The 13,332-nt window shown below is 37.1% G+C and overlaps 1 protein-coding gene across 1 annotated transcript in view; it reads right to left on the bottom strand.

Annotated features, from left to right (window-relative positions):
• Window positions 1-13,332, bottom strand: part of MED12L (mediator complex subunit 12L) — a 507,362-nt gene that overhangs the window by 105,361 nt on the left and 388,669 nt on the right. Inside the window, exons 18-20 of the mRNA XM_075861497.1 lie at window positions 12,699-12,811; window positions 10,240-10,383; window positions 3,790-3,953 (exon numbers count right to left, since the gene is read on the bottom strand). Coding sequence (XP_075717612.1) covers window positions 3,790-3,953; window positions 10,240-10,383; window positions 12,699-12,811 — 421 coding nt within the window. The remainder of the gene's footprint in view (window positions 1-3,789; window positions 3,954-10,239; window positions 10,384-12,698; window positions 12,812-13,332) is intronic.

Here is a 13,332-nt window from a genome sequence, read left to right as displayed (position 1 = left end):
TTCTATAGCATCTCCATTAAAATCATGTATTTACCTTTTTGAAATTGCTTTATTTATTATATTTTAATGGTAAAAAATATCTAATGTGTAGTATTATCCTGAAATACACACACAAAAGTCAGAAGGAGATATAGAAAAAAGACGAACATAAGTACTTCTTTATATGTTTCCTTCCTTTATGATTCACACGTGGCTTTGGCTAAAAAGAACTGCTTTGATACAGATATTGCATGGAAGCCCAGTAGCTTCAATGGTATGAGCATTGATATTTCTGGCACACTATATTGTATAAGCACTGCTGTGTCTGGCACCTTATATTCTATGGACTTGACTGCATGTTGTATAGACAGTGCTTCATCTGGTGACCCTTGTGTGGACACAACTATCAGGCTAATTCAGAGGCGTGAACTAAGCTGAAACAACATATTGTCCGATGAGTATAACCTAAAATAAGGGATATGGATATAGCATTTACTGGTGTGTTATGGCTGACTTCTCTCTGTGCATCAAAGTCATGTGTAAGAAGTAACTACACCGTGTTCCAAATTATTATGCACATTGGATTTAAGTGTCATAAACATTTAATTATTAGTTTTTTCAATTAAACTCATGGCTGGTATTGTGTCTTAGGGCTCTTTGGATCATTGTAATCAATCTCAGACACCTGTGATAATTAGTTTGCCAGGTGTGCCCAATCAAAGGAAAACTACTTAAGACGGACGTTCCACATTATTAAGCAGGCCACTGGTTTCAAGCAATATGGGAAAGAAAAAGGATCTCTCTGCTGCCGAAAAGCGTGAAATAGTGCAATACCTTGGACAAGGTATGAAAATATTGGATATTTCAAGAAAACTTAAGCGTGATCATCGTACTGTGAAAAGATTTGTGGCTGATTCAGAGCACAGATGGGTTCGTTCAGATAAAGGCATAATGAGGAAGGTTTCTGCCAGACAAATTAATAGGATTAGGAGAGCAGCTGATAAAATGCCATTGCAAAGCAGCAAAAAGGTATTTGAAGCCGCTGGTGCCTCTGGAGTCCCGCGAACCTCAAGGTGTAGGATCCTTCAGAGGTTTGCAAGTGTGCATAAAGCTATTATTCGGCCACCCCTAAACAATGCTCACAAGCAGAAACAGTTGCAGTGGGCTCAGAAATACATGAAGACTAATTTTCAAACCGTGTTGTTTACTGATGAGTGCCGTGCAACCCTGCATGGTCCAGATGGATGGAGTAGTGGATGGTTGGTGAATGGCCACCATGTCCCAACAATGCTGCGACGTCAGCAAGAAGGTGGCGGAGTCATGTTTTGGCTGGAATCATGGGGAGAGAGCTGGTAGGCCCCTTTAGGGTCCCTGACAGTGTGAAAATGACCTCTGCAAAGTACGTAGAGTTTATGACTGACCACTTTCTTCCGTGGTACAAAAAGAAGAACCGTGCCTTCTGTAGCAAAATTATCTTCATGCATGACAATGCACCATCTCATGCTGCAAAGAATACCTCTGTGTCATTGGCTGCTATGGGCATAAAAGGAGAGAAACTCATGGTGTGGCCCCCATGTTCCCCTGACCTCAACCCTATTGAGAACCTTTGGAGCATCCTCCAGCAAAATATCTATGAGGGTGGGAGGCATTTCACATCAAAACAGAAGCTCTGGGAGGTTATTCTGACATCCTGCAAAGATATTCAAGCAGAAACTGTCCAAATACTCACAAATTCAATGGATGCAAGAATTGTGAAAATGATATCAAAGAAGGGGTCCTATGTTAACATGTAACTTGGCCTGTTAAGGTTTTTTTATTGAAAAAGCTTTTGATTTCTGTAAATATGACCTCCTGATGCTGCAAATTCAACAAATGACCATTTAATTTCTCGTTACGACCTTTAAAATTTTTTGATCTTTGTTGTGCATAATAATTTGAAACAGTGCATTTTGAGTTTTTTACTTCTAAAAAAAAAATCGGTTATCATTAGGAGATTTGTTCAATAAAATTTGCATTATACTCCAACGGTTGATGGCTTGAAGATTATACTGACTGTCAATTGCATCGACTATTTAGGAAAATCAGCAAAAAATAACATTTTCATAATAATTTGGATTGCGGTGTAAACGCCAAAAATAGTATCATTAAAATGTCAAGTGACATGTACATTTTTGCAAGTTCAACATTCACGAAATCCTCACCAAGTCAATGCCTATATGTGGCCAAGCTGTAGAAACACAGTTATCTATACGGACGGTTGCTTTTCACCAGATTAGGTTGGGGTTGGCGTACACTTTTTAAAATAATCTAATACTGCTAAAAAAGTATGCAATTGTATGCTCTATTTGACGTACCATTCAAAAAAGGTATACAGTTGGCATCAATTTGACAGATCATTTTTTTTATTTAAGAGAGAAATGGAAATGTTTGGTTTTTGGCATTCGTCTGCCCCATAGAAGTCTGTGGATACTGCACTATTTTTTTGGTACAGTATACTGGCAAATGTATGGGAAAAAAATGTGGTGTGAATTGAGCCTCAGGTGTCACTGTGTATTTGGTCAGTGTTTTGCATCCTTTTTTTAGAGTCATAACCAGGAGTGAATCCTAAAAATAGGAAAAATATTAATGAAACATTTATACTGCATTATACTTTTTTTCATCGACATCTGATTTTTGCTTAAAGAGACTCTGTCACCACATTATAAGTGCCCTATCTCCTACATAAGGAGATTGGCGCTATAATGTAGATGACAGTAATGCTTTTTATTTAGAAAAACGATCTTTTTTCGCAACGTTAGGAGCGATTTTGGTTTATGCTAATGAGCTTTCTTAATGCCCAAGTGGGCGTATTTTTACTTTCGACCAAGTGGGCGTTGTACAGAGGAGTGTATGACGCTGACCAATCGGCATCATGCACTCCTCTCCATTCATTTACACTGCACTAGCGATATAGTTATATCACTATGTGCAGCTACATACACAAGCCCTAACATTACTACAGTGTCCTGATAATGAATACACATGAAATCCAGCCTGGACGTCATGTGTACTCAGAATCCTGACACTTCTGACTCTTTCCTGTGAGATTCCGGCAAGTGAAACTAAATCTCGTTTACCTCCGTAATCTCGCGAGATTTCGTTTCACTTGCCGGAATCTCACAAAAAAGATTCAGAAGTGTCAGGATTCTGAGTACACATGACGTCCAGGCTGGATTTCATGTGTATTCATTATCAGGACACTGTAGTAATGTTAGGGCTTGTGTATGTAGCTGCACATAGTGATATAACTATATCGCTAGTGCAGTGTAAATGAATGGAGAGGAGTGCAAGATGCCGATTGGTCAGCGTCATGCACTCCTCTGTACAACGTCCACTTGGTCGAAAGTAAAAATACGCCCACTTGGGCATTAAGAAAGCTCATTAGCATAAACCAAAATCGCTAATAACGTGGTAAAAATTGATCGTTTTTTTAAATAAAAAGCATTACTGTCACCTACATTACAGCGCCCATCTTCTTATGTAGGAGATAGGGCACTTATAATGTGGTGACAGAGTCTCTTTAAATAAATAAAATTAAAAAAAATTGAAATATTGATCAAATACGCAAGTGTGAATCAGTTCTTACTCTGTGATGCCAACTTTGGTGGCTCATGCACAAGGCGGTATTACAGGTCCATTAAGTACAGAGCCATAACAGAGCTCCCATAGAGGTACACGAAGCCTCCTCTACCATAGCTTCATATGTCGTACAAGTTTCGCGCACAGGGCCCTGTCGTGTTGTCGAGTAGTCTTAATGAAAAAATTACTAACCCTTCAAAAACTTGTGCTGTTTGGTCAGAATTTAATATTAGACAAGCATGATAGCGTCTGAGCACGGCCACAATGTTCAGACAGAGACGAGTTGTGTAACTTCCTGCCAGGCTGGACGATTTTAGTAGTAACTCTGCTTCCACCACACTCAGTTCATTTAGAAGCTAAAAAACATAAGAAGAACCAGTTAAAGTAAATGCACATCATAGCAGACGACCAGATGTTTAACTTTTTATTCTAATTTGTCAGAGCTCATTGCTTCCTCACATATGTAGGTACCTTTGCCAGTTTGCACTTCCTAAAAACAGACAAAACATTCATTTATGAACCAAGGATTTCCTTCCCCAAACCAGAAATACATCTTAAATGAATGAAAGAAAAGATCACGTAAGCAATTTCACAAGTGCCAAGTGAATAACAGTAAATATGTGGGCAAACCACTGGGATAAAGAACAATAGGGGTCATAAAGTGTCGTTTGTATTACACATTTATATTAATATCCATGTGCCTAAATCTGCGACACATTTATGCTAGGATATGCTAGGACTGTTAATAAATTTGGTATAGAGCAACTACTTGGTTACACCCCCTAATTAAAAAATTATGTACAAACTGCCATATTTACGGATATATTTTTCTATACCCTTAATTTATTTATTTCATATAGAGTTATTTTTCATCTTATTGTGCTGTTATTATCTGACCAAAATCCAATAATGATCTTGTTGTATGACACAATTGCCGAATTAAACTGTCCAACTCGTCCAAGCATGCTGCCAAATTAAAAGATGATCGCGGGCTGTCAAGATAGGACATCATGCACACAGCAGAGCTGTTGACACTGAGCCTGTATGGAGGCACACATATGTATACTACGTACAATGGAGCTGTGGGCACTCTGTTGGCTGACTATTTTTTTTTTTTGCATATATATATATATATATATATATATATATTGTACCTTCATAATACAGCATCTAAAATTCTGTTTAATTCTGGAAAAATCCAGTAGAAAAAAATGCCCCATATAATAAACAGAGGCATACAAGGGTACAGTATGGGCACATACATTTCTATTAGTACATTTATATACTGTACATGTGTTGGGTACTGAAGCAAAGTCTGCTATACTCTCTTAGCAGAGTCGGCAGTACTGTACACAACCTGCCTTGCTAAGCAGAGGAAAAGGCTGCCAGTGATCGGGGAGAAAGGTTCCTAGTCTCCTCTTCTGGAGCTGAAACTCCCCAAATACCAGAAGCCTTATCCTCTACTCTGCTTAGCAGAGTCTGCTGTACTGTACAAAGTTGACTACGCTATAGTTTCCGTAAAAAAAAAACAGAAACCTTAAGGAAACAAACAAAAGGTTGAACGGAGCTGATGAATTGAAGCCTGACGCTGATGTGAACAGGCCCTAAGACGGGCAGGCAGTACAGTACCGGAGAGGCTGCAAGGGGGCGGTTTTAATCATGCAGCCCCTACCTTGCGCACACCCCTGCATCTCCGATATTAAGAAAATTATAAAAGGGCCTTGTGTTCCCTGATAAATATTTTTAGTCTAATGAAGAACTTAGACTCCATTTAAATAAATTATGTTTAAATCCTTTATAGCTCACATAAATGTATTCAATGTTTATTTACTCTTATCATTTATGAGCCGCCAGTTTAATGATTTACCAAGACTATAACTGGGTATAACATGTTTATGTGCCTCTAGGGGGCGTGTATTCTCTACCTGCTTTTACCTAAATGGAAATGGCTATTACATCATAAAGGTACGTCTCCATGCAGACTTTACAGTGGATTTTGCAGATGATTTCATACCCTAACCATACAATGGGTGGAACCCGTGGTACTTCCCATAGATTAGGGATTGAAATTTCATGAACTTATTTTCCTGCAGCCAGTGAATGGGGTTTTCTAAAACCCCACTTACTAGGATTGTACTGTACTTGTGGAGGATTGTCAGTGGGGAATCAGTCTTCATAGGCTTTCAAAAGACATGGCTCACCAACATATAAATTCAAGAAATATGGCCATGTGTAAGTCAAAATCGATTTTCTCTTCATAAATATAAAATAATGACACAATACACATGAAAATATGCTTGAATAATCACAGGCTCATACTTAGAACTGGCTATGCATATCTTGCATTTTCATGAATACAACTGATTTATCTATGTATATGTAAAGAGCTGCGGAATATGTTGGCTACATAAATAAAGTTTAGCATAATTATGTATTAGGCACTCTTAAAGGGGTAGTACCAAGATTAACCACAGGATAGGTGATAAAAATGATTACCGATGGGGGTCCAATCGCTGGGACCCCACCGATGACAAGAACGGGGGTCCAATTCCTTTGAATGAATGGAGCGGCAGGTTGAGCATGCGCACTGCTGCTCCAATCATTCTGTATGGTACTGCCGGAGATAGCCGAGCACTATACTCGACCTGCCGCAACATTCGGAAGAATGAGACCCTGGTTCTGATGATCGGTGGTGATCCCAGTGGTCGGACCCCTACCGATCAGTATGTTTTCACCTATCCTGTGGTTAGGGAATAACATTTAATCTTAGGGCAACCCCTTTAAACGGGCTAAACACATTACAATAAGGATGACCGAAATCGAGTAGATGACAATTTAATGTGTATAAGGGCAGCCCTGCATTCACCTGCTGACACGGGAAAGAAAGGACTGGGCATGTTTATTTCCTCGAGCCTAATCCTTTATACTTCATGGTAGTTAAGCTGCCGCTGTCTAATAGCGGCTTATCCTTCTCTCCTTATTGAAATAATAATTCCAATCAGCTGTTCCCAAGCGTGCGTGTTTTTATTGGGGAATCAAGAAAGATGGTCTTGTGGGCGATTGGTATGCGCTAAACAGCTCATTTGCATGGCCATCTGTAGACTGAGGATATGTTTTTTGGCAACAATTCTAATAACATACTAATAAATGGTATATAAGACAGTTGTTCAAAATAAATAGATGGAAGGAATGGATGACAGGATCTGTGCTAGTGTTAAAAGCTCCCAGCTTCATTCACTGCAATGGCTGGTACTAGTCCTTTTTCACAGTTTAACTGAATTTAACAGGAATTATGGAGCAGAAAATCAGTTTGTGTAATGACACTATAACTAAATCGATATAAGAAGGCATCAGGAACAAGATATATTAATATAAGGATTTATCTACACTTTTGTGCTACATGTATTTATACAGTTAGAGTACACATATATTATTCATCATTTTTGTTATCAAATATTCATTGTGATTTATTATATGAAAGCTAAGGAGATAGTACCTTGGCTACATTTATTCTATTTGTTTTAATCCTCTTTATTATCCTATTCTAATTCTAATACTTAATCATCTAAGGTACTAATATAGTTGTTAATATTATTATTGTGCCTCGTGAACATGGCAGTGTTACTAATCTGTGTTGTATAGATCCATAATAGAGAACGCATAGAAAAAGATCTCTGGACTCACACTGTTCCTTTATATGCCTCTCATTTTTCACTTCTAATCCCATGTCTATGACCAATTTAATGTATAAGGATTCGATTCCAGGAGGTTTTTTAAAGGGGGTTTCCAAAAGCAATAGTGTCCCCTTCTTTTCCCCACAACTCAGATTATACTCACTTTGACAACTTTCTACATGTACTACATCACACACTTCACATAGGGTGATGGTTTCAGGGTTAGTTTTAGTAATATTCATTAAGGTGTAGCGTACAGTTAATAACTAGTATACCTGGTGGATCAGTGGTTAAAAATTAAAGGGGTTATGCGGGGACCAAAAATTATTAGTGGTTTACTCACTGCAAGATGTGAGTACACTCGCTAATATACATTCCGATCCCCCGTCGCGCTGATTCTGAGATTTTCATAGATTTTTATAACGCAGACCGACCCCGCTGTACTCCATGTGCTCTCTGTACTACTGCTCCTGCTTGTACATGGAGTACAGCGGGGTTGGTCATATTAGTGAGTGTACTCACATACTGCAGTGACTACACTGCTAATAATTTTTTGTCCCCACATAACAAATTTAATATTATATAATATAATTATACAGTTCATTATTATATGGTTCAGAATGGTGAGGTGGTTATTAGTGGTAGTCTAGGGAAGGAAAGTGTATCTATTACTTATTTTCATTTAATCTAATTGGGTTATTAATTCTTAACGGGGTCACAGCTTTGGTTTTCTGATGCAGAGTTCCAAATCCCCTGCTACTCTTCTCTCAACCCTCTTAATAAATGATAAAACTCTGTCTTGTTGCAACTGCCCCTAGAGGGAGATCAATGCATAGGGATTTCTGCAGCTTTCATTGCAGTGAGCTCCCCCTACTGGTGACAGAAATATTATGTTTAATTTAAAGAGTAACTGCTCTCTTATTAAACTTTTGATTTGTCATGTCATTAATTTCAGTGACGGTGGAGGTCTCAGCACCCCAACCCCACCGATCCAAATTTCTGATATATCTCTATGACATTTTAAAAGTTTGATGAAAGTGTAGTTACTCTTTAACTTAAAGAGGCTCTGTCACCAGATTCTCAAATCCCTATCTCCTATTGCATGTTATCGGCGCTGCAATGTAGATAACTAACGTTTTAGTTTTTTTTGAAAAACTTTCATTTTTGGCCAAGTTATGAGCTATTTTATATATATGCAAATGAGCTTTGAAATGGACAACTGGGCGTGTTTTTTTTCGTATGTCCAACTGGGCGTGTATTGTGTTTTTAACTGGGTGTGTTTACGTGTATGACGCTGACCAATCAGAGACCAGTCAGCGTCATACACTCCTCTCCATTAATTTACACAGCACATAGTGTTCTTACTAGAACGATGTGCAGCCACATACACAAACAGAAAAGATTCAGAAGTGTCAGGATTCTGAATACACATGACGTCCAGGCTGGAGGTCATGTGTATTCATTATCAGGACACTTGTGTATGTGGCTGCACATCGTTCTAGTAAGAACACTATGTGCTGTGTAAATGAATGGAGAGGAGTGTATGACGCTGACTGGTCAATGATTGGTCAGCGTCATACACGTAAACACGCCCAGTTAAAAACACAATACACGCCCAGTTGGACATACGAAAAAAAACACGCCCAGTTGTCTATTTCAAAGCTCATTTGCATATATATAAAGTAGCTCATAACTTGGCCAAAAATGAACGTTTTTTAAAAAAACAAAAAACTTTACTGTTCTCTACATTGCAGCGCCGATCACATGCAATAGGAGATAGGGATTTGAGAATCTGGTGACAGAGCCTCTTTAAATGTTTTTTCCTGAACTGCTCAGAGGGGAATTTCCACATACTCAGATTCCCCAGGCCTTTCTCCACCCAATGTTTGGCCATGTGATTCTGTCTAAAAATGTTACAAATTTTCAGCTTCTTTTCAGAGTAAAATTGGGAATTTTACAGAATTTTACAGAGTAAAGGCCCTTTTACACCAGCCAATAATCGGGCAAATGAACGTTCACAGAGCGCTCGTTCTCGATAATCACCCTGTGTAAATAGGGCAACGATCAGCCAATGAATGAGCAAATGCTCGTTCATCGGCTGATCAGATCGTTTTAAATGCCTAAACTATTATAGTTGTAGGCAGCACATCTCCCTGTGAGAAGTGCTGGCGACATGATAAAAATGTATGGGGAAAAGTGATCGGAGTCATGAGCTGTTTCGTTGATCGGCGCTCGTTGTACCGGCCAAAATGGGCGCCGGTGTAAAAGAACCTTTATGCATCTTCATATGTACCCATCTCAGTTTAGGCATATTATAATGATGTCTTGTATTTATATGAAGGATGATCAGCTCACAGGACGGATGACATCCATCATGATAATTGTAATGAAAGTTATTATGGCACACCATAGGGTAAAGTGTCAGCTCCAAGCCAAATAAAATAATATTTTATAATGTATCTGTCTTTTGTAGCTGTGACCACCTCCAAACTGAACACATTCTAAATACAATACTATTTGTTCTCATAGAAATACGTGGATATTGCCTTTATGTTTTTGACATGGTCTTTAAAAATGCATGGTGCATGTACAATATATCATGTGCAGCCTCAAAGAGGGAAATAAAACCGTCAAGGCTCTTTCTGTTAGACATGCTGCAAGCTTTGAACAACATCAGTAATTGATTTACCTTGGGTCCATTAAAATTACCAGACCAATTATTAGAAGCCAGATATCGGAAAGTTTCCACGCCTGTGCAGTAGATCTAAAAGAACACAAGATTTCTTTCGAGCTCCTCTATTTGCATGGTAACACAATGAGATTAGTGTCTGGCTCCAGGCACAGTCTGTTTAATAAGACAATCTCCAGTGCTAGGCTGCTATTATTTACTGCCTTGGAAAAACACAGCTTTCCGGTATCACCATTCACCCAAGAACAACATGAACCTGAGAGAAGTCTCTGTTGTTACCTGTACAGTAAAATCAATGAGACCATTGATGTTGAGGGCAGGTTCCATTAAATCAAATATAAGTTGGACGTGGTGAGCCAAAGGAAGATGGTAAGACGTCCCAGAAGCGAAGCTTGTAATTTGTTCCAGCACATTACAAGATATCTGTGAACACAACCAACCAAAGCTCAGAATAGTCATTTCTCAACAGCTAATAACTGTACATCATTGGAGCTCATATTGTCTTTACGTAAGTACTTCTTCTGTATAATAATGGCTGTGTATGTCGTTTCTTACCTTGACGAGATAAATTCTGCAAAATTACATTTTAAAGTGTCAAATTCTGAAATGTGATATTTTATATTTTGCCAAAAGGTGCATGTTTTTGTGTGTGTGTGTGTGTGTGTGTGTGTGTGTGTGTGTGTGTGTGTGTGTATATATATATATACATATATAAATACATACACATATACATATATATATACATACATATATACATATATAAATACATACACATATACATATATATATACATACATATATATATATACAAATATATATAAATAGACATATATATATATATTTAGATATATATACACACATATGTATATACATATATATATATATATATATATATATATATACATATATATATATATATATTAAAATGACATAGCATATGTGGAGGCTGATACTAATTTGGGGCTCTTGTGCTGGTGGTGGAACATTTTGTAAATAAAAGTGTTATACTAGTGTCATATGTGGTTCTGAAATATAACAGTCATTGTGCAACTTATACATGAATGCTTTAGTAACATTTTCAAGTGCACAAGTGTTAAAAAGTAAAGCAGTCAATAGCTGTTAAGGTTTCAGGTGTAGTGTACAATATTCCTCATAAACGGAGACATTTTTCTGACAATAAAAGAGAATGGCATTCAGAAGAATGACATTGTACCTATTCTACAGGTATCGGTGTAGGTATATGTATCGCATAAGAGTATAGGTGAGTTTAACAATATGACTAATTTTGGCAAATAACAACGTTGACTATTGACTAAATAAGTTTACTATTTATTGCTATTTCATGAAGATGGGTAATGCATAATATAAACTTTATTCACCTTCATGAAATAGCAATAAATGGTAAACACAATGTTACTCCAATACATGTTGCTCCAAATACCGATGCAGCCATCTTGATCTTAACTCTGATAATGCGGCAGCGTGATATCACACAACAAAAGCCATTGAAAAAGTCAAGATAAAGTTGCTTGAAACTGTATATTTAATGTGTTAAAAGTCAAAATATAGATGCCTACATCCGTATATGTGGTTGAATGATGTATTATCACTATCAACATATCTATTTGCCAAAGGTGGTCATAATGTTAAACATACATTACCTATACTCTTATGCAATACATATACAGACCTGTAGAATGGGTAAATTGTCAGCTACTGGAGATATATAAATTCAGAAGTTATATTTGATATGTATTGTATTGCAGTAGCCTTATCATAAAGGCTGTATCCTGTAGAATAGTGATCTAAACACATTTATGTGTGTGCTTCAATGATAACTGGGTTATCTGGTATCTGGGTTATGACTACCAGTTATCTGGTTAACTGGTAGTCATTAATGTCAAATCAGTTTATATTGGTCTATACATTGTTGTTAAAACTTATATCTACAATGCAATAAGGAAGAATAGTTTTTATGAGTTTACACATGACTGCATGATGAAAACATCTTCAGCTCATCAGATTCATATAAATTGCAGTTTAAAGTACATATGCCAATAACAGAGGTAAAGGGACCATACAAGAGATGATGAGAAACCATAGCAGTGGCCCCACCACATTCTGCCACATCATAATTATTATTATTTTTTACAAATAACTAACATTGCACAGGCAAATACCTTATATATATATATATATATATATATATATATATATATATATATATATACACGTACTCAGCACCGATGCAATACTTAGATTATTATCATTGTTTATATCAGTTCTGGAGATGCTGGACGGAGAATGGGGTCAACATTACATTGAAAAACTCTCTTATTCCTAATGAATGAGAGGACTATCTAAAAACATAAAATCCCAAAAATCCCCTTTAAATAATAAGGCCTCCATTATATGTAGGTGACAGGTTCTTATGTGGATAAAAAGAACAGCTATTTTCACTCTAATGCTTTAATCCGGTCTTCTCATGACTGTTTGGTGATCCATGTGTTACCACATTGGATAAAGAACCATAGGTGTAATGGTCAGACAAAGCAATCAAAATATCGTATGTATCCTATATATTACCCACCTTCCTGATGTACTGTGCTATATAAAACTGGGGCAGTACCGAATTTTCTTCAATAAAACACAAAAACATTGAACTAAGTTACCGTCTCTTTTTCTGTGTATGTCATACCATTGATTGACCCATACATATAAGGTTGTAGTGAAAATACCTGGGATGTTACGTGGTGCTGATCAAAGTAGGATAAATGCTGCAGCCTGGAGAATGTGCTATCTAGAGTCGGAAGTGATTCCGGCTTGTTCTCTCTCATTTGTTGTCCATCATCTCCAATAGAAAAGAGACAATATTTTATTCACTATACAAATTGAAATTCTCTACATGAAAGATAATATTGCTTTAAATTATATGTTCACAACTTGACACATTGAATTCACAAATCTGCATAAAAAGTTGAGCAATTTTGCAAATAGATTGCATAACTTATCTTGTACTGAATTACAGGCTAACTACTTATTCATCTCCACAGCTGCATTCACAATTCTGCAGGCTGCTGAGTTCAGATCTCCCAGCATTTCTGGTACTTGGGTTGCTCTAGTGATTTATTTTCTGTGAAGTCTTATCTACACACCATGCACTATACAGTATTGTAATGAAGGAAATAATGACTCTTCTACTACATTCTAAGAGCTCATCCAAGCTATTATGCATCTGTCTGATGAGAAGCTTGTAAATGGTTTCCAATGACAATTTAAATTTTGACTACGCATTTATAAGATCTACATAACTTGTACTATATTAACAAAATTGTCATCATTATAAAAAGTGACATCTAACCTCAACCTTAC

This window comes from Rhinoderma darwinii, chromosome 4 (assembly GCF_050947455.1).
Source record: "Rhinoderma darwinii isolate aRhiDar2 chromosome 4, aRhiDar2.hap1, whole genome shotgun sequence".
In the NCBI taxonomy this organism is placed as follows: Eukaryota; Metazoa; Chordata; class Amphibia; order Anura; family Rhinodermatidae; genus Rhinoderma; species Rhinoderma darwinii.
The sequence above is the reverse complement of the archived record's forward strand: the minus strand, read 5'-3'. Positions and strand labels throughout refer to the sequence as shown.